Source organism: Crocuta crocuta, unplaced genomic scaffold, assembly GCF_008692635.1.
Source record: "Crocuta crocuta isolate KB4526 unplaced genomic scaffold, BGI_CrCroc_1.0 scaffold25, whole genome shotgun sequence".
Classification (NCBI taxonomy): domain Eukaryota; kingdom Metazoa; phylum Chordata; class Mammalia; order Carnivora; family Hyaenidae; genus Crocuta; species Crocuta crocuta.
The window spans coordinates 5,823,364-5,846,583 of record NW_027532015.1 but is presented as its reverse complement, the minus strand read 5'-3'; the positions used below and the strand labels follow the sequence as shown (position 1 = coordinate 5,846,583).

General features: G+C 37.2%; 1 protein-coding gene across 1 annotated transcript in view; it reads left to right on the top strand.

Moving 5' to 3' along the window:
• Window positions 1–23,220, top strand: part of ADGB (androglobin) — a 149,790-nt gene that overhangs the window by 59,706 nt on the left and 66,864 nt on the right. The window contains exons 10-13 of the mRNA XM_077776069.1: window positions 934–1,028; window positions 8,781–8,955; window positions 13,115–13,205; window positions 17,751–17,880. Of these exons, the coding sequence (XP_077632195.1) occupies window positions 934–1,028; window positions 8,781–8,955; window positions 13,115–13,205; window positions 17,751–17,880 (491 nt within the window). The remainder of the gene's footprint in view (window positions 1–933; window positions 1,029–8,780; window positions 8,956–13,114; window positions 13,206–17,750; window positions 17,881–23,220) is intronic.

Genomic DNA, 23,220 nt, shown 5'->3' with positions numbered 1-23,220 from the left:
GTCCTATAGAAATTCTTGATTCATATCAAATTTATATTTTATATTTCTAAAAATATTATTCTTCAAATAAATCTTATAAGTTAAATATTAGTGCTTGAATTTGCAAAGGAATAAAACACAACTTTCTAATTAAAAATAAAGACAGTAAAGGAAAATAAACTGAATCATTTTAGCCAGAATCTGTATACGACAAAAGCATGTTGAATCATATATAGTAATTTCAGGTCTGTTAAGAAACACGTGAAAAAATAAGTGATGCTCAGAAGCATTAAATATTAAGCAATCAGTTTTGTNACTGGAAACAAATAAATAAATAAGAATTTTCTGGCCATATATATATAATATAATAATTATATTATATATTATAACTATAATTATAATATAAAATATATTATATAATATATAATAATTTTATATAACATAAAATATATTATAATATAATATAATTATATATATATGGCAATCCAAACTAAGTTACTATCAAAGTCTTCCTTCTTCATAGAAGGATTAGTTATGTTTTCTTTTTTTTCTGAAGTGATATAGAAACTTCTGGATTTCTTCAAATTCAAAGTAATGTTTTATCTATGAAAGCTTAAAAAATGTCAATTTAAAAATCATTCCGTTTGAACGTAATTATTTGTAGACTATTCTAAGTGACATTGACTGATAGAGTTTTTGTGATAACTTTTTTTACAATGACATAAAGTGATTTTTTAAGCAATTAAATGGTATTATGATGAAGGTAAAACTAATGAGATGTTCTATGAAATAGATATACATGTAAAATTTAACATTTATTAATTATATTGAGTCATTTGCCTATTTTTCACCAGCAAAGATAAGCTCATTAAGGACTTGGAACAGTCTAGAATAATCTCAGACAGGCCCATTTGGCTAAAATTTCCATGACACAATACCTGTTTATTTTTACAGGTTCTTCAGCAACACAGCCTCCTCACATGGTTGTATATGCTACCTTTACTCCCCTCTATTTGTTTGAAAGGAAGGTCTTTTCATTAGAAAAACTGGTAAGCACTCAAGGCCAGGAAACACGGTACCATTTATGGTGTGTGTGTGTGTGTGTGTGGAGGGGGAGACAGAAAGAGAGGGAGAGTGTGTGCATGAGTGTGTGAGAGTAAGAGTGTGTGTGTGTGTGAGAGAGAGAGAGAGAGAAACAGAGATACAGAGAGATTTGTTGTGGTAGACGGTATACCAGAATTTAATCAAAATTCAATTCCTGGATTTCAGTCTACTTATCTTTAAAATTAAGCACTTGAACACAGAGACCTGGAACATTCACAGTTATCTTAGATGATTGCAATACTTTCANAAAAAAAAAAACAAAACGTAGAATCACGTATTATCATTTTTTTCCATTCAAAGCAAAATAAAAGGCATATGAATTATGTATTTCAGTAAGATCATGTAAACATATCTAAATAGTAATAAATTATCTCTCTAAAAACAGATCATAAATATTTTCTTAACATAAGATGATTTAAATGAACTCACATCCATATCTGGTAAATCACTGTTATGACTTTGTACCTTTAGATAAAACACACACAAAAACATTAATTGAGTTTTTCTTATAAATATCACAACTTAGAGAAAATTTAGAAAATATACACAAAGGCACACAGTGGAATTAAATTTTATGCATTTATTGTATTTTGGAAGCCAGGTTTTTCACTTGACACTATACCATTAACTTCTTTCCATGACATTAAATATTTGACAACATAATATTTAGTAATAACATGGTCTGTATGGGTTTCTCATAATCTTTAAGTATATATATTTAAGTACATTTATACCCCTTTCACCCATTTCACTCCCTCCCCCCACCTTATGCCTCTGACAACCCTACCAGTCTGTTCTCTGTTTCTATGAGCTTGTTTTGCTTTTAGATTCCACACATGAGAGACCATACGGTATTTGTCTTTCTCTGTCTGACTTATTTCATTCAGCATAATGCCCTTGAGGTCTATTCCATGTTGTCACAAATGGGAAGATTTCATTCTCTTTTATGGCTGAGTAATATTCCATCATTCTGTTGTTTTTTTTTTCTGTCTGATAGGGTGAGTTCCATTGTCTTGTCTATGAGTTGACTGATCCTTTCTTCTGCTTTATGTAGTTTGCTGTTGAACCCCTCTAAGTGTACTTTTCAGTTTAGTTACTGTATTCTTCAGCTCTGTGACTTCACTTTGGTACTTTCTTATATTTTCCTTTTTTGTCCAAGTTTTCACTGTGTTCATCCATTTTTCTCCCCTGTCAAGTGAGCATTTTTATGACCATTACCTTGAACTTTTTATGAGATAAATTACTTATCTCCATTTATTAAGGTTTTTCTCTGAGTTTTTATCTTGTTCTCGCTCTCTTTCTCTCTCTCTATTTTGGCACATATTCCTCTGTTCTTCATCTTGCTTGACTCTCTGTGTTGGTTTCTATACAGTAGATGAAACAACCATCTTTCCCCCAGCTGTGTGTCCAGGCAGTCGATTATATATATATTATACACACACACACACACACACACACACACACACACACACACACATAAAAGACCTGTCAGTGTCCCTAAAGGGAGGATCTTAGCACTTAGATTCAAACAGTTTGGAAGCCAGACCTATAAGCAGCAGCTCCTAAAAGGTTGCAAATATACACAGTCATAGGGCAAGCAAGTGGCCAGGCTCTCTGGTAGCATCTCCTGGTGTGTGGCCTCAAAAAGCTGGGGCCCCAAATAATCAAACAAACAAACAAACAAACAAACAAAACCCTTTCCTGAGATACTGGTGCTCTGGAACAAAGCAGAGGGAGAATGCCAAGATGGTGTCCGCAGCGTTCCTTCAGGGCAGCTCCATAGCCACTAGGTGACTGCGGAACCTGAAGCCTGCCTCAGGAGGAAGCTCCAGAACAAGGCAAGAGTCCTTCACAGACAGACTGGGGTGGGGCTCAATTCGCTGTCTGCATGGTGCACTGAGGGCGGCGCCTGCCTAGGACTGTCTGAATTGCCACAGTCCTGTGGAGCCCAGGCACGCGAGCTCCCCCTTCTGTCAGAACCAGGCAATCCAGAGGCTTCCAGTGGGTAGCTGCTGTGGGTAGCTGCTGCCAAACACCGGAGGGCTGGACAGGACATGAAAACCAGGGCACCCGCCATGTGTGAATCTTCTCTCCAAGAGACACGGTGACTCTGGAGGGTGGAGGGTGGCAGAGGAAAAGCATAAGCACAGTGCTTCCCTTCCGTGGTGTCTGGAAGGGATCACAGTCAGTCCCGAGATGTGTGTTTAATTTCAAATCTACCCCTCAGGGTGCAGCCATGATGATCAATTCATAGGCCTCCCCCACAGAAAGACTGAACTTCTGGGTCTGTTGCCTCTTGCTGTGCCCTGGGGGTGGTAGCTGTTTAACGACAATGTAACGACTCCATTGGTTACAGTCTGGTGGGACCCACAGGCGTAAGCTCCACTGGCTGCCAGAGCCTGGCCATTAGAGGTGTCTCCTAGCAGTAGCTGCAAATTCAGGGCACCAGATGGGAATATGAGCTCCTTTCTGGGTGTCACTGATTATTCTAGTCCCAAAGGACCAGGAATGCAATCTCCTTTGGCCTCCAGAGCCAGACAGTCCAGAGCCAAGCCTCCTCTGGGTGGCTGCTGCAAACATCGGCATCAGAAGCTTGTAGAAGCTTCCTTCTGGGAGATACTGGTGTTCTGAATCAGGGCAAAGGGAGAGTGCTGAGCTGGATCCACCTCCCCCCCGCCCACACACACACTCCCCAGGCTCTGTTCCTGGAGGGTGGTGGTCCTGCAGGAACCTGTGTGTGATACATAAGCAGCTGGCCCCTCCGGACGAGGCTTTAATCTAAGCAGGTCAGCCTTTTTCACTTTAAGTCTGGGTGCAATCAGCGAGAGTTTTTATTGGATATAAAAACCACTTTCTCCTTCCCTTATAAAGGGTGAAGTCCACCAGCTTATTTGCTCTTCACTCTATTTAAACAAACACAATATTGCATTTGGAGATTATTAAATCTTAACCCTTTGGGGGACCCCTAGACATCCAGCACTTTAATTCTAGAATTCTAGGTTCTGAAATCATTGCATTTAAAGTAGAGAAGACTAGATTTTTTAAAAACCTCTTTACATGGCATTAGCCTAGTTGCTGTCTTAAATAGAATCCAGAGATCAAATGCTCTGATACTGTGAACTGAAAAATGACCTGAGCCATCCTTTGTGGGCTGCCATGGTATTATTATGGGAAGTATATAATTATATATAAATGTTCTCTGGGTTATTTACAAACACCTGAATATTAAAAATTTGATGAAAATTTGGTTGAAGTGTAAATAAGCCAATTGGATGCTTATTGCACTTTACTACACAGTATATTTGTCTTCTAGGTGATTTGCCCGAGCAGTATAATGTTATCACTCCTTTGTTTTCTTTCTCTCCTTTTTCTTCCAGCTCTTCTTCCTCCATCTCCACCTCCTTTTCCTCCTCCTCCTTTGTCCTTTTTGAACAGACACCATTTATTCATACAAAAGCCTGCCATTTAACAGGGGAATATTGTCGAGATGGCAGTGCATACATAATATGCCATTATGAATGGAGAGATAGTGGCAGTTTCTCTGATTTTAATTCAAAGTTAATTAACTTTAGTCATTGCCTAAATCCAAGTGTGTTTCCTTGGCCCCCCACCAATTTAGGTCTCTGATTAAGATTTGAGGGAGTCATCTATCTGAGCCCTGATTTTTTAAAAACACTTTACATGACATTGGCCTAGATGCTGTCTTAAATATTCCAGAGATCAAATGCCCTAATATTGTGGACTGAAAAATGACCTGAGCCATGCTTTGTGGACTGCCATGGTCTTATTATGGGAAGTACTTAACTATTTTTAAGACTATAAAATACGTGAATGGGATGACTACATCACACACACACACACACACACACACACACACACAAATCACACAAAATAATCTGTTTGAACTCTTGGCTGTCCCACTGAGAAATTAATATTTAAGCACAAAGTTAGTTTTGAATTTAAGGACAAAAAAGATCACCTATGTTTATTGTTAATCCAACAGATTTTACTGATGATCTATTATGTGCTAAATAATGAATTAGGTTTTGAGGACCCTGTGATGAGCAAGATTAACAAAAACTCCTTCCTCACAAAACTCAGTCTAATGAAGAAGGCAGACAAGCCAACAATAGTTATAAAGTTAGAAAGCTGGTATAACAGAGATCATACAAGGCATCTGGTATATGGTAGAAATATAGTGTTCAAACAATGTGTGTTGGATGCATGAACAAATGAATGAATCAATGAGTGGAAAAATGAATATGACACACATAGCAGAAACATCTCTCTGTTTAATGGTTGACTGGGGAAACCTTCCCAAAGGAAGAAGTGTTTAAGTGATGGCCTTAAGAAGTTGCTTAATAAATAGGAAAAAGTGTACTCAACGCAAAGGGGGACTAACGTTGGAAAGTCTGGAGGTGAAGGAGAGCTCGCTGGGTTCAGAGAAGTACTAAAAGTTGAGTAGATAGCAAGGAGAGAAGTCTCAGAGGCAGCTTGAGATGTTGAAGAAAGTCAAGACATACAGAGTATTATAAATCCTTTCTCGGGGGGTTAAAAGTGGTTTAAGGGGCCCAGAGGTTCAGGAATTAACCCAATGCCTGGAACAATAATTAAATGAACTGTTTCACCCATCCCCCAGTCCACCTCCACTCTGGTAACCATCAGTTCATTCTCTGTAGTTAAGAGTCTGTTTCTTGGGTGAAGTAGGTGATAGGGATTAAGGAGTATACTTCTGCTGAGCACTGAATGAATTGTTGAATCACTGTATTGCACACCTGAAACTAATATTTAAAAAAATGAACTTCAAGGCTATACTGAGCTGTTATAGAACCTCACTGTCTCCCTAACTTGCCTGCTGAATCTTTTACATTAGCCAATAGGCTGGTCTAGTTCTCTTGGTCAAAATCAGAATATAATGAGACACAATGTTTTAAAGATAAATCAACAGAAAATAATTGTATTCTAATGGCATTTTGTAAATGGAGTACACTGCTAAAAATTATAGCCCCCAAAACAATAAGACCACAAATAAGTCAATAGTTTACATTTGTTGAAAGAATTGGTCTAGAACACAAGAATAAGAAAACTTGGAAAGGAACAGGATGCCATGAACTGCCCCACATTATTCTCCCATCTTCTTGTTCTTCGATATTCTGAATTGTTTTAATTTTATTTAAATATGCAATCTGCAAGTTCTAAGAAAGCTACACCCTTGCTCAAACTCTTTTAGAATGTTTGAGGGGTGCCTGGCTGGCTCAGTCAGTAGAGCATTTGGTAGTAGGCTCCAGCCCCACGCTGGGGGTAGAACTTACTTTAAAAAAAAAAAAAAAAAACAACAAATAAATATAAATAGGATGTTTGAGGTGGGATGGGGCAGAGGGATGAAAAAATTCTTATGGGCAAGGAAACTTCTGATTTAAGTTTACACATGAATTATTCAGAACTATTTCTTAAGTGCCTACCAAGGGTTTCACCTGAGTGAAATTTTACTATTCCAAGTCTCTCTATGCCTCTAACTCTAATGTAAGAAAATTTGAGATCTTTTAACAACGTTTCTCATCATCAAACTATAGCTGTTATCAATAGCATTGCTTCCTTACATAATTCAGAAGTATTGTATGGTATGTTGGAGTTAAAGTATGAGAAATCAGCTTATTTACCTCAAATCAGCTAGTATTTTTGTGGATTATTCAAACAATATAATAGATGTTTAACATCATACTTAATTTTTGACACTAAACCTTCCATTTTCAAATGCCTTAAAATATTTTTCTTTTCCAATGCTCTGTGGCTCCAGAAAGAGTAAAGAATCTACATCTTTAGTTGCAGTTATAAGAATTTGAGATATGTAGACCAAATTTGACAAATATTCAATAATAAGCTATTTGGAAATGACTCAATTTATAAATACTACTATGGGCATGGCTTCGATTCTGGAGACAAAGTATAAATTTTATCGTACTGGTCTTTCTTACTATACTGAGGCATTGTCATACGATATAACATCAATAAATCATCCTATAAATCCCCATCTCGAATGTTGGGAAACTTTTAAACTTGGCAGGGCAAAAACTATAGAAAAAAGGATTTGAATTTAGAACATTTATGAAAAAATATTTTTCCAAAGTTTTATTTATTTCTAAGAGAGAGAGAGAGAGACAGCATGGACAGGGGAGAGTCAGAGAGAGAGGGAGACACAGAATCTGAAACAGGCTCCACTCTGAGCTGTCAGCACAGAGCCCAACGCGGGGCTCGAGCCCACAAACCATGAGATCATGACCTGAGCTGAAGTCGGACACTTAACCGACTGAGCCACCCAGGGACCCTGGAAAAACATTTTTTAAGCCACTCAAAGGCATAATACCAGAGGTTTCCAAATTCTTTTTCAAGGAATTTCTAACATTCACAAAAGCGATAAAGGGGATGTAACAATTCCTTCTGCTTATTATTAGGCCTTCCCCCACTGCCTTTAACATTGAATCACTTTCCTTTTTATTTTGCATATTTAAACACTTTTAAGTGCCTTTTCTGGACTCAATAGTGGGCTGATTGTCTCCTTTCAATTATGAATTAATTGTTACAGTCATTAGTTAGTCCCAGGATTCAACAAGAACTGTTTTATCTCACAGCGACCCCACATATTTTGCACCTCCCGGAAGTGTGCATTGAGCTGTAGTAAAACGGTGACAAGAGTAAGGCATGCCTGGCTGAGTCAATAGTTTGCAATGGGCTAATAGGTGGGTTTCTGGGCCCAATTTAAATGACAACTTCATACATGTACGTTTTCAAGCATTGCTATTTGCATAGAAATCAATGATGCAAAATCACTAGGAAGAAAAGTAGTTATTGGCAAAACTGACTTAAATGTAGTTATTTTATTTTACTTGAAATGTTTCAACATTTAGACTGTGAATGCCAGAATTTGGCGACAGAATATATTACTTTAACTTTCGCAGACTTTTTGATTTCTTACGGCATATTTCAGCTATCAGTTAGTAACTGAAGTTCTGCTTAAATATGATTCTGAATTGTGCCAAAGCAGCGTGGCTTCAGGAGATGGGAACAGTCGAATATGGGAAGCATCTTCCCAGACAATGACTTGATTTAGCAGGATTTAGGGCAGCCTCTCTCCTCTGCCCTTTATGAAAGGCTCCATTGTCTGGAGAGATCTCGGGGATTTCCTGTGGGACAGCCTCTGTTGGATGGTGAGGGCATGAGCTACAGACAAGGCACCGACTTATCACCTCATGGGCCTCACCTACTTCATGCAGTGGATTTTTTCCCTTGAAACAATGTAGTTTGCTGGTGGCTAAACAAACAAACACAACCTTCACATTTTAAGCATTGTTATTAAAGCATTAACCCAGAACAGTAATGGTTGATTAATGTTGGGCCAAAACTGAGGTGCTGAGGTTTTTTTCAATCTCAGAACATCTTAAACGTTTAGAACTGAAAAGTGGCTTCTAGTTCAAGTCTCTCATTTTGTAAATCAGTAGATACGAGCCTCAGAAAAATTTTAAAAACAGGACAAGAAGTACCAATGGTACTAGTGCTTATGTTAGGAGGTCGAAATGTGGGTTATTTTTCCTTTATTACCACTTTCTTGTGGTAACAGCGTTTTCATAATGACAGGAAGTATTTTTTAAGTGCACAAGGCAATTGCATATACCCTTTCAAACGTGACTTCCATTCCTTAGGCTAATTCTGCGGAGAAGCTGAGAGAATATGGTCTTTCCCACATCTGTAGCCATCCTGTGCTGGTGACTAGAACTAGGTCATGCCCTCTCATAGCACCTCCAAAACCACCTCCTGTGCCTGCCTGGAAACTCTTCCGTCAAAAAAAGGAAACTGTTATAACAGATGAAGCTCAAGGTATGGTTCATGTTGTCTGAAAACCTTTCTAATGATCATTTCTTGAGCTGAAGGCCCAACAGTTGAATTTGTGATGGAATATGTCTATCAAGGCAAACTACCCAACATCACATCTAAAGCTTACATTTAATTTTATGTCTAAATTTTATGTCTTTAATTTTTTTAATGTTCATTTATTTTTGAGAGAGAAAGAGACAGACAGACAGACAACAGAACATGAATAGGGGAGGGGCAGAGAGAGAGAGAGACACAGAATCTGAAGCAGGCTCCAGGCTCTGAGCTGTCAGCACAGAGTCTGATGTGGGGCTCGAACCCATGAACTGCGAGATCATCACTTGAGCCAAAGTCAGACGCTTAAACCAACTGAGCCACTCAGATGCCCCTAAATTTTATATCTTTAAAGAATTAATGCTCCACATCTCAGAAACTGAATAGTTTGGTTCACATCTAAACTGACCAGATATATCCAGGCCATTCTTTGCGTGAGAGTATTGTCATTATTGTGATAGAAAATGGTTTGTAGCAAATAATACGAAAGAAACTTAAATAACATATTTAAGGCCTTGGTGTGAAATCACTCTAGAGTGACCTGTAGAACACAGTCTTTGAATTAACTGATTTATATTTAGAATATAGACATAGAACTTCCTTCCTGGACTGGCTCCTGTGTGAATACTGTTGAAGTCACTGTGAATGGTAGTTATGCTAGAAATAAAGAGGTTCACGTGGGCTCAGGGTGGGGTGGGAGACTCTGCTTACCTCGTTCTTTTTTTAAAAATATTTTGATCATTTTTTTAAGTTTATATATTTTGAGAGTGCATGAGGAGCACAGAGAGAGGGAGGGAGAGAATACCAAGCAGTTTCCGCAGTGTTAGCACAGAGCTCTACATGGGGCTCGATCTCACCAACGGAACTGTGAGATCATGACCTGAGCCCAGATGAAGAGTTGGACACTTAAAAGACTAAGCCACCCCAGCATCCTGCCCACCTTGTTCTTATTCTCAGTTTACTTCCAGCTTCTTCACAATCCAAATCTCTGTCTTTACTCCTTCAATGTTGTTCTCTCCAAGTCTTCACTCTGACTTCATTTTTTCATAAGCACCAAGTTTGAATGGCAAAACAAATGAGTGAGAGCATTAAAAGAAACTCAATTCTAAAAGAGACACATGAATCTAAGGAGATGGGATTAAAGGAGAAACAAAACATAAAATTTAAAAATTATGGGGGCTCCTGGGTGGCTCAGTTGGTTAAGTGTTTGACTTCAGCTCAGGTCATGATCTCACAGTTCGTGAGTTTGAGCTCCGCATCAGGCTGTGTGCTGACGGCTAGCTCAGAGCCTGGATCCTGTTTTGGATTCTGTCTCTCTCTTTCCTTCACCCTTCCCTGTTCACGCTGTCTCTCTCTCTCTCTCTGAAATAAATAAAACATTTAAAAAATAAAAAATTATGGCCTACAGTGTGCCTGGATGGCTCAGTCAGTTAAGGGTCCAACTCTTGGTTTCAGCTCAGGTCATGATCTCATAGTTTGTGAGTTCAAGCCCTGGATTGAGTTTTAGGCTGACAGTGCAGAGCCTGCTTGGGATTCTCTCTCCCTCTCTCTCTGCCCCTTCCCTGCTCTCTCTCTCTCTCTCAAAATAAATATACTTAAAAAAATTTTTTAAACATTTTGGCCTAGTAAAATGACTCAAGCTTTGTTTATTCAACATCTACAGTGTTTCCATAGCTAATTTAGCATTTGCAATTTTTAATAAAGGATAATGAAGAATTGACATTTTATAGATTATATATACATACATACATACATACATATATATTTCTTATTCTGAAAAGCTTAAATTGCCTTTGTTCAAAAAAGCTTTTTTAAAAAAAATGTCTTTTGTGTTTGTTTCCTTGATTTTGCATTTTCTCCCTTTGTCTTTGCTAATTGCTCGTGATTGTCTGATTATATTAATCCAACCACAGTACATCACCTTCTAGAGGTTATGCATTAGAGGCTGTGTTTACAGGCCTGTTACCTGCATGAACAATGAAGGCAAAGCCACCATAAACATACCTAGTGCCGATTTACCGGTGGCGTCGCTGTGAAGCTTCTAAGTTTGCTTTAAGCGTTCGGTCCCACGCACCAAGGCTTACACCCCTATCGGTGGTGCCTGCTGTAGCTACTTGCATTGGTACCAATGTGAGTGGTGCTGATCCTTGGTGGCAGGAGACCAGGGAACCCTGTCTTGGTCACAGTGTAATATGGAAGTCTCCGTGGTGCTGAGGTTTCTACAACTGCAATGACGACGTGGATTGAGAGACTTACCTGTTCCTCGCCTCCTGCTTCCAACCATAATTTACATGTTTTTAAAATATAAATTAAAACTGTAACCATGTTATTTTCTTCGCCTTTGCTTCTTGCCTACATGATATAAGAGTCCAGCTGGTAGCAAAGATTTTCTAGCAAAACACGTTAAATCTTTGTGAGAAAAGAACAAGGATTAAAGAAATATCTGGTTTGGATGGAAAGAAGAAATGGTCAGGGTTTTTGATTTTGTTTTTTTAATCAGGCCTATCTGGCCCTCTCTCACCTGCTTGACTATTTCAGTCTTTTCCTTTCATTGAGCTTCTGCAGTTGGCTGTTGGGCTGGCTGCTGCACTGGGATACAGGACATTCCTTCCTCCCTCTCTCCCCCCCTCCATCCTTTCTGTCTTCTTTCCTGTTCGCTGTCCTTCCAAACCAAAGATCAGCATACACATGATGCTTGAAAGAAAATCTTTTGCTCTAAAATGCATCAAAGAATAGCTGAATAAGAAAAGCATCAAAGAATAGCTGAATGAAGGGAAAAATATTGAACATACAGACATTTTCTAATTTCCCTATTGATACAGTGTAATTGTAGTTAAGTGATGGCTCTAGGGCGAGCTGGGGAAGAAAATCTAAAATTGGTGGGATTCCAACCTGTGTGTCCCACCTCGAGGCACACCCCGTAATTGTCTTTCTTCTATCTAGTGAGTTTAATATTTAAGGTGAAAATTAACAGGAAATAGGAAGAGAGACAGCGTGTGCAAGAGAGGTCATTTGAGAGGTTACCAAGGAATAAGCACAGAGGAGTTATGTGCACTGTGTCAATGTTTCAGTTATTTTTCTCCAGTGGGCATCTTTCCATTGTTGCAGGAGCTTTTATTAAAATAATCATCTCTAATGTTTAATTTGATCACAGTGATCACTGTGTTAGTGCTTGAGCTCTGTTCCATATATATTGAGAATTTTTTAATTTCTTTTTTTAAATGTTTATTTATTGATTTTGAGAGAGAGGGAGAGAGAGGGAGGGAGGGACAGAGAGAGAGAATTCCAGGCAGGCTCAGTGCTGTTAGCGCAGAGCCAGATACGGGANGTGGGCATCTTTCCATTGTTGCAGGAGCTTTTATTAAAATAATCATCTCTAATGTTTAATTTGATCACAGTGATCACTGTGTTAGTGCTTGAGCTCTGTTCCATATATATTGAGAATTTTTTAATTTCTTTTTTTAAAATGTTTATTTATTGATTTTGAGAGAGGGGGAGAGAGAGGGAGGGAGGGACAGAGAGAGAGAATTCCAAGCAGGCTCAGTGCTGTTAGCGCAGAGCCAGATACGGGGCTCTAACCCATGGACTGTGAGATCATGACTTGAGCCAAAACCAAGATTTGGAAGCTCAGCCCACTGAGCCACCCAGGTGCTTCTCCACTGAGAATTTCTAACTCCTATATTAGCTTCGGGTTCCTTTAGAAATATTCACAAAGGCTTTCTTGATCTAATGCTTTCTTTCTTACCCATGACCTTGACTTTGTTACATTTTTCGGCTCTTCTAGTACCATCTCCAGGTATTAGTCTGCATTTCTTCTCCATATTTGAGCAATTGTGTTGCAGAAGTTAACTAAAAGAACAGTTTTTAGTGAAAAGCTTTTAAAGTGAATGTCCAGTAATAATAAGAAGACATTGTTTGACATTGTGTGTTTGCTGGATAAATAGTTATTCTAATCAGTACTACAGTAGATGTTAAGTTATACATTTAATCGTAGATTATAAAACAAAAGTATATCACACTGAATCGATAATAATCTTTTAGATCCTTTAGAATCTTCTAGATCTTATAGAACCAATAATAAAGAATCAATAGTAGAGAATTTTTCTTTTAGAAACAATAATAAAGAAGCCTGAACAGTTTCTTGAAATTTCAAGTCCGTTTTTGAATTATAGGATGACTCCACTTGCAATTCCAACAGAAACGTAAGTATATCACATTCTTTCCCAGAAATACATCTGGTTGACACATGAAGTGTGTGTGAATTGTCTACAGTTATAAGACAAATTTTCTGACAATTATGCTTTGGTGACAGTGAGTATAAGAAAACAATATTCTTAGATTTTTTCCCACAGTAATAAGTAGCTAAGATAAATTCTGAATCAATTAAAATAAAGCTTAAATATGCCAGACTTTATGGCTTTGGCCACTGTTTTAGAACAATGAAGTACACTGTTTAACTTAAACATTTGTACCTAGCAAATGTTTTTGGTTATTATCTGGTACTTAAGTCATAAGAGCAGATGATTGTCATAGAAACCAGGGAGATGAAGGTATGTCACTTTTAGAGGAAGAAAAATCCCTAAATAGAACAACAAAGACAATAAAAAAGTAAAAAGAGGAGGAGAAACCCAAATATACTGACATTTGAATATGACAAAGAAAGAAAGACTAACATCCTGGATCTAGGATTTCTAATGAGTTCAGATAAGTGAACAGGAAGTCAACAAATATCAATAATGAGAAGAAACAGTGAGTGATATGAGTGGAAGATACGATTATTACCACTCAAAGTGTGGTAATTTCTTATGCAGCCATGGATAACTAATACATGGATATATACATATGTCAAAATTGCCAAATTTGTACTCTGAATTTTGCAGTTAATTGTACTTGAATTACCCATCCACAAATTTGCTATACATAAAAATTAAATAATAATATGTGAAAGGGGTTTAAAAAATTAAATGGGAATTCTAGGAATTCAATAATTCAAGGAATATAATAATTAAAACTAAGAATTCAATGGATGTGTTTCATCTGAGATTAGATGCCGCTAAAAAAGACAGAAAAATGGAAAATAGATCAGGGATAATATCCCAACTGAAGCACAAAGACAAAGAAGAAAGGAAGAAAGGATGAAAGGAAGAAAGAGGGAGGAAGGAAGGAAGGAAGGAAGAGAGGGAGGAAGAAAAAAGAAAGGGAAAAGCATAGTAAAAACAAATGGAATAGGTTGAAAAGGAGAAACATTCTTCCAAGTGGTATCAGACATAGAGGATAGAGAGATGGGGGAATAGTCAGAAACTGAAAATATAATGCCAAAATGTCCCAAAAGTAGAAAAAAAAAAAAAATCAAGTCAAGATTCAGGAAGTTATGAAATACAGCAAGTAAATACAGAAGAAACTGCAGCTGGGCCCATCTCAGTGAAACCGATGACAAATCAGTTACAGTGACCTGAGACAGTGAAAGAAAGGCTGCCTCACACATCAACATGGATGAGTCACACACACGAAATATTAGATCCAAAAAAGTCTGGAAGAAAACGTACATGGGTTGCTTTTAATTATTCTACTAATGTACAGCATGAGGGGAAAAAAAAGCAATCTATGGTGTTGGAAGTCAGGAGAATGGTTTTCTGTGGTGCGCAGGACTGGCCGTGGTTGGCAGACACATCCAGCAGGACTCACTTATGGGTCACTGGTGACGATAATGTCCCTTCATCAGAATAACGGTGATATGGCCATGCTTACTCTGGGATTTTCAGCAAGTTTTACATTTATGATCTGTTTCTGTTTTGAATGTATTTTAAAAATACATTGCATCAAAAATTGAACACTGAGAAGGTGTTAGGAGGGACTTCCTAGGCAGCCCTACTACAAGGCAGTCATTGGCAGTCACCAATGTCAAGTCTTGAAAGACAGCTCTGAAAACCAAAAAGACAGTTTGTTGCTACTTTGATTAAAAAAATGTGTTACTGTCACAAATTTGTAAATCTAGTTTTCCTCAAACTTTTGTTTTAATTTTTAATAAAATTTTATGTTATACATTAATCTATTAATTCCATTAAAGTTGTAAATAAATTTATTTAAGCTTTTTAAATTTTTTAAGTGTATTTTGAGAGAGAGAGGGGGAGAGAATGAAAGTGGGAGAAGAGCAGAGAGAGAGAGAGAAAGAGAGAGAGAGAGAATCTTTCATTCAGCACAGAGCCTGACCTGGGACCTGAACTCACAAACATGAGATTATGATCTGAGGTGAAGTCAAGAGTTGGATGCTCAATTGAGCCACCCAGGTTCCCTTATTTAAGAATTTTAAATGGCATTTATAATATCATTATATGTCATTATCTCTTTAAGCACTTTAAAAGCCAAAAATCATAGTAAATAAAATCTTGCCAAGTATTTAAATCATAAAAGTTCAAATAATCAGCACATCTGGGTCTCTAAGTTAGTTTACTGTCTGACTTTGGCTTAGGTCATGATCTCACTGTTGGCGAGTTTGACCCCATGTCCGGCTTTATGCTGACAGCTCAGAGCATGGAGCCTGCTTTGGATTCTGTGTCTCCCTCTCTCTCTGCCCCTCCCCCACTTGTATTCTGTCTCTCTCTCAAAAGTAAATAAACATTAATAAAAATTTTTTAAGTTTAAATAATCAAACTCATATATTTTGAGAATCTTAATTTTTCCTATACATACCATTAGTTTTTATAAACCAAAATTTTCTTATACCTTGTAACATAATCAGAAAGCTAAAATTAAATATGCCATATATATTTTAAAGCCTAATTTGCCACATTATGTAACATGCTAAATTCTTTCATATGCTACAAATACAAAATAGCACATATACATAGAATTTGCTGAACTTAACATAAAATGTTAGTGCTTCATAATTTTCCTAATTAATTTCATACTTAATATTACTCACTAAGATAATGATTTTTCCATTCCAAATCATTTTTTACTATCTCTCAATTGATTGAATTTTCATACTAACCAGAGATTTTATGGATTTTGAGAATCAGAGTTGCAGACAACCAGGAGAAATTTTCTCACGACTCAAAATGTCATTCCCAAATTTCTAGAATCTCTGTGCCAATAGGCATCACAAATGAGTTGGTTTTGTAACCTGAACTCCTCGAGTTACTTCCTTACTCCATTTTCTTATACTTTCATTCAGCTTTATTATCTGGTCAAGGTGGACGGAAGTCTACAACAGATCTAGATGACTTTGGCACCTGATTGGATTCAACCAGTCTATTCACTATTTGAATCTGATATATGAATTTCTTGGCATATTTATTCAATCTGCCAGAGCCAAAAACAAAGATATGTGAATGGTCTTTTATCGTACACGAAAAAAATGTCCCTTGTCTTGTTTTGCTGTGCAGTCAGAGTTCTCAGATCAACATGAATGCAAGCCCTTTTTTGGCGAGCCCTTGAGAGAGACTTTGATCACAAGTGCCTTTCCCTGAAAAACTACCTCTATAGCAACATGCCAGAGCTACCCATTCCTGGCTCCTGGCCAAGTGGAAGAGACCCAAAGTCTCCCAACAAATATGTTTGTGCTACCCTCTAGTGGCAGTTCCAAGTAAATCAGAGATGCTTAGCATGTGAACTAAGAACTTTCACACTGAACATTAGCAAGGGAAAAAAAGAAAGTTTAGGAAGTCTGTATACATGAAATTTAATTTTATCTTTGACAAATAATTAATGCCAAATATATGTGCTGCAGCAAATGTCTTTTTATTTTGCCTATAAACTTTGAGGTATGACAATGGTGATTCAAGATCCTATCAGCAATTACTTGAAAGGAAATACTGTACACTTGCGTAGCTAGTAGGAATGCCACAGTTATAGACTCAAGTACTCAAGACTTACAGTTAAATTTCTGATTCTGAGTCCTATCCCAGTGATATGTTACTCTGATACTGAGTTAAATCAAGTCTAAATGTCAAATTCCTGCGTCCTGATCATCAACGTTTAAAGATTACCATCATAGTTTTAAAATAGTTTTCCAGAAAATTTTACAGCAGTGCATTGACAGATAGAGATACTTCTTCATAGTAAAGAAGCAAGTCAATGTGTTTAATATGAAATAAAAATATATTAGTGGATTTTATAGGGTGAGATGATGAAATGAAAAAATCAGAAATTTCTGTTGATAAAACTGCTGTTATTTAATATACAATGAATAGCATTCAGCCATAAAAAAGGGAATCTTACTATTTATGACAACATGGATGGACCTTGAGGGCCTTATGCTAAGTGAAATAAGGCAGACAGAGAAAATTGAATACCATATGATCTCACTTACATGTGAAATCTAAAAATTCAAAAACAAAATAAAACATCCAAGAAAACAGATTGGTGATTGTCAGAGATAAGGGGTGGGTGACATGGGTAAAGGAGGAGTCAGAAGGTACAAGGTTTCAGTTATGAAGTAAATGTCATGACATGCAATGTACAGCATGGTGACTATAGTTAACAATACTGTATTGTATATTTGAAAGCTGCTAAAAGAGTCTATCTTAAGAGTTCACATTACAAGAAAAAAATGGTAAGTATGTGTGGTGATGGTTGGTAACTAGACATATGATCATTTTACAATACATATGGCTGTAAAATCATCACATCATACACCTGAAACTAATATCATGTTATATGGCAATTATGCCTCAATAAAAAAATGCAGTTATAACTTTAAACAAGAAATTAAGGTAACAGAGTTTGTTTTTTTTTTTTTTCATTAGTCACTTTGTACAATCGTTTATCAAGAAAGGGGTACCTCCAGGATCTGGCTTACCTCCCCTTACTGAAAATGATGAAACCATCTTCTTTAGCCAGCCAGACATAAGTCAATTGACAGGAGCAGTATCTCAGGTAACTATGTTACCCTTATTATTGGCCCAACTATTAATTCTAAAATGTTTTTTTCTTAACTTGTGAAATATGTTATACACCAAAGAATGCATAGCATGCATCTGAACAGAATAAAGAATACTGTGAAACTAAGCTTTTTACATATCTATCATCTAGCTTCGAACACGGCTTACTCATAACAGTCCCCTGTGTGTCTCTTCTGGGTTGTATCTCCTGTCTGCCATTCAGAGTTTGGTGTTAACCAACCCCATACTCTTCTAGTTTTGCCTATTATGTACATGTTTATAAACAATATAAGCTTAGTTTAATTGCTATATAATTTTATTTGAATGGATTCATATGAATTCTTCTGGGACTCCCTCTACTTAACATCATTTCTGAGATGTGTCTCTTGCTGCATGTCACAGTTGATTCATTTCCCTGGTTGAAGGTATTTAATGGATAACCAACCTACTGTGTTTTTTAATCTTTCACATTGTTAATGGCTATATTCATGGCTTCATGTTTCTTACTATTGTAATCAGTAGTTTCATGACTATTCTTTGCGGTCCCTGAATGCACGTGCAAGAGTTTCCTTAGCTCCAGGGTTTGTAACCTTTTATGGACTATGGGTCCCTTTGCCAATTTTTTTAAAACCTTAACACACAATGAAGACAACTAATTTGTGTCTGCATATTAGTTGACTATTGATAAGGAATAGTGGAAAGCAAATTAGCGGTCTGTGTCAGCACTGTGACGGCACATAACTTGGCTGTTTGGGGGTGGAATGACTGCTAAGTATAGTTGTCAAATGATTGGCCAGCTACAGGTCATGGGAGTATCCAGAGAGAATAAGACCTGGCCGCTTGAAACGTGACAATGTGCCTCCTAACTGTGTAATTTCAGAGTAGTGATCAACAACATGACATTTTAGGATATTTGCCATTCTAATGATACGTAGAGTACTGTGATTCTTTTGTGAGTAAAGTCACAATTATTGTTAATAACATTGTGGCTACTCATCTGCATTCAGAAATTGATAATGGAGGAAAATGCTGAGCTTGGACTAAAGATGAATTTTTTTCAATCATCCATATTTGTGGATTCCTGAAGTCTTAACAATGGGCCCCAAAGGACACTAGACTAGGATCCCAGCTCCAGGATGTGAATCTGAGTGAGAGTGTGATTGACGAGCATTTACCCATTTAACATCACAACAAAATGCCAAACAATTTTCTGATGCAGGTTTATCAATATCCACTTCTGTCAGCCCTGGATAAGAATGTACTTCACACCACATCCTGGCCAACACTTACAGTGTCTGATATTTCAACTTTGGTCAGTGTGCTGGATTTATTTCAGAAGTCTTCACTGAATTGTTGTTCTAGCTATGTAAGGGTTATTACTGTGGAAGAAAATACAATGACATTTCTTACATAGCTTTTTGTACAAGCTAATTATGGCATTTTTTCATTTGGATTACTTTTCTTTTTTTTCAAATTTATGTATTTTGAGAGACAGGTGGTGGGGAGAGATAGAGTGAGTGTGCACAAGCAGGGGAGGGACAGGGAGACAGAGAGAATCCCAAGCAGGATCGACACTGTCAGCCTGGAGCCTGATGTGGGGCTTGAGCCCATGAACCCTGAGATCAGCCAAAATCAAGAGTCAGACACTTAGCCAACTGAGCTCCCCAGATACCTATCATTTGGTTACTTTTCTATGACACATTAATAAACCTTCCCAAATAAGAAAGAAAGAAATAAAAGAAATAAAGGGAGAGAGGAAGGGAGGAGGGTGGGAAGGAAGGAAGGAAGGAAGGAAGGAAAAGAAAATCCCTCTAAAGACTGTTCGGCACACAAATACATTAGGTATTTTTTAAGTGCCAATTATATTCCTGGAGACACATCTCCCCATCCCAGAATCCTTTGCTTTCTTCCTACAGTTCAAATGAATGGAACCTCACACCTGTCATCTTGAGACTTCCTTTTATCTCTCTGTGATGGATTTCCTGTTTTCTGGAAGCTATGTTCTTCTAGGTTATAATCTAATTTTGGTGAGATGCATTTTCTGAAACTTCTGGGAAAAGATTTATGAGTACTGGAAATTAGGAGAATTTATGTGTTTGCAGTTTTTCCTTAATGCCTTGTCTTCTACTTTCAAGCATTGGTTTCCCTTTTTTTCCCCTTTAACCTTTACTGAATGTCACCACACACGCACAAAGAATAGTTGACTATGTTAACTGTGTGAGGGGATGAATTTATAAATTATCTTGATCTTGATAGCATTCTGCAATGTATTTGCAGAACATATAAGCCTTCTCCTTGAGAACACACGTGACATTGAGATTCTTGATCATTCGTATGTGACTCTCTGCCATCTCAGAGACTTTTAGGGCTGTCTTTTCATTCTGGAAATAATTAAACTTTGCAGTGATTAGCTTGGTATGAGTCTTTTTACATGAACTGTATTGGGTACTTCATGAACCCATTCATCCTGGATAATTGTTCAGTTCTGGATAATTACTCTCAATAGTATTTCCTGGAGGATTTATTCAGTTCTGGATGATTTTTCTTACTGCTGTCTCTTGGAGAATTCCCTCTTCTCAGCACAATGTTAAGTACATTCACATTGCTGCACACCAATCTCCAGACCTTATTTCTTTTAAAAATTTTTTTTTAATTTTACATTTATTTATTTTTGAGAGACAGAGTAAGACAGAGCATGAGTGGGGGAGGGGCAGAGAGAGAAGGAGACACAGAATCCGAAACAAGCTCCAGGCTCTGAGCAAGCGTTCAGCACAGAGCCTGATGTGGGGCTCGAACCCACGAACCGTGAAATCATGACCTGAGCCAAAGTTGGATGCTTAACTGACTGAACTACCCAGGTGTCCCCAGACCTTATTTCATATTACAGAACTGAAAGTCTATACCCATTAAACAATTTCTCACTCCCCCTTCTCTCAGTCCCTTATAGCCACTATCCTACTTTTGTCTCTATGAATTTGACTACTCTAGGTACCCCTTATATAAGTGGGATCATACAGTATTTATGTTTGTGACCGGCTTATATCATCTAGTATGATGTTTCCAAAGTCCAGTCCATGTTGTAGCATGTGTCAGATTTGTTCCTTTAAGGTTGATTGTACATATAATCGTATATATGTATATATATACACACACATATATATGCACATATATATGTAATAGTATATAATATAATGGAATAGTATATATACATATATATGTATATCACATTGTTTATTTATCCAGCCAGCAATGGACACTGGGTGAATAACGCTGCTATGACTATGGGTATAGAAATATCTCCTTGAGACACTGCTTTCAATTCTGTTGGGTTTTTATTCCAATGAGGAATTGTTGGATCACATGGTAAATCAACTTTTATTTTTCAGAAGCTGTGATACTGTTTTTCATTTTATATTCTGACTAGGAGTGCACAAGTCTTCCAATTTCCCCACGTCCTCACCAACATCCATTCCTGTTTTTATTTTTTTAATAATAGTAGTCATCATAATGGGTATGAGGTTGCATCTCATTATACTTTTGATTTGCATTTTCCTAATGATTAGTGATGTTGAACATCTTTTCATGTGCTTGTTGGTCATTTGTATATCTTATTTGGGTAAACATCTACTTAAGTCCCTTGCCAATTTTTAAATTAATTTATTTGTTTTCTGTTGTTCTTTGTATAAGTTCTTTATATATTCTTAATGCTACCCTTTTCTCAGATACATGATTTGCAGATATCTTCTCCCATTCTATAGGTTGCACTGTATTGATTGTGTCCTTTGATGCACAGAACTGTTTTTATTTTGATGTAGTATCTATTTTTACATTTGTTATTGTTGTTGTTTGGTATCATAACCAAGAAATCACTGTAAAATCCAATGGGATCCTAGGAGGAAGCTTTCCTCCTAGGTTTTCTTCTAAACAACTTATAGCTTTAATCTCTTTGTCTTTTGTGTCAACTTTGTCATCCAAACTTTCTGTAAAATTTATTTCACTTTCCTATATTTAGTTTCTAAGAGCTCTCATTCTTTATTGTATTTTTGTAAACATTTCTTAATTGATAGATGGATATTATCTTATCTTTCTAATATTACCAATTTAAAAAATATATCCCTATATACTTGTTTCCGTTTTCCATTAATCTCCCCACCAACACCCTTTAGTTTCTTTCTCTGATATAAGACTCCTTCCTCAATTGTCTGGTGATACTCTGCTGCATATATGTGTCTAAAGAATTCATGGCATTAAAGAGCTGCTGGGCTGGAAGCAGCTTTATAGAATGGCTAGAGCTTGTCAGCTGATAGGGTAATTAATTTAGGATAATTGGGGACAAATGAGGTTCATTTGGGAGTGGGATTAGCTCCACATGTAGATTTCTTAGGGTTTTCCCCCTGACTCTGGTCAGTTTCTCCAGTAGAGTCCTCTAATCTCCCTCCTGCAATGGATTGGGTTACAGGGGTTGGTATACACTTATCTATAAGTGTTGTTGAACCAAACAGCACAGAGAAGTTGAGAGTTGAACGTTCAGCATGTAGACTTTCACTTAATTCCTCTCCTCTCTTATAGTTGCTTCTCGTGTTTCCCACGGTACCTGTGGACTGATATCTGGAGATTGCTCTTTTAATTTTTCCACACGAAGCTATTTCCAGTATTCGGGTTAGGAAGAAGAGGGCTAGATGCTAAAGTTGAAAGGATTTAGGGCAAAGTGGGGATTTGTCTGTTGCTGTGACACATTTAATCCATTCCTGTGTTTTGATATGAGCCCATATCTCATTCTCTCCATCTCAGATGCCTGCTAATTGTTTCAGGGGCCCTAAGGCATGGATGGGATTGCTTTTCACTTACTTTTCAGTTATCTCAGCTCTGTTATCACCTGCATCTACTTTATATCATCCAAAATATTGTTGCTATCACCCATCGTTTGTCTATATGACTATACCACTTTACCTTTTATACATATTTTATTTTTTTTAATGTTTTATTTATTTCTAGGAGAGAGAGAGAGAGAGAGAGACAGCGTGAGCAGGGGAGGGTCAGAGAGAGAGGGAGTCACAGACTCTGAAACAGGCTCCAGGCTCTGAGCTGGCAGTCAGCACAGAGCCCGACGCGGGGCTCGAACCCACGAACCGCGAGATCATGACCTAAGCGAAAGTCGGACGCTTAACCGACTAAGCCACCCAGGCGCCCCCCTTTTATACATATTTTAATTGTGTTCCAGAAAAAACAGTTGCATAAACGAATTCAACTTAATTTCCTTACTAAAATTTGGAAGAACCACTTTTATAATTTGAAACCTACTTTCTAGGTTCTGTATATTTATTCCTTCCCAATC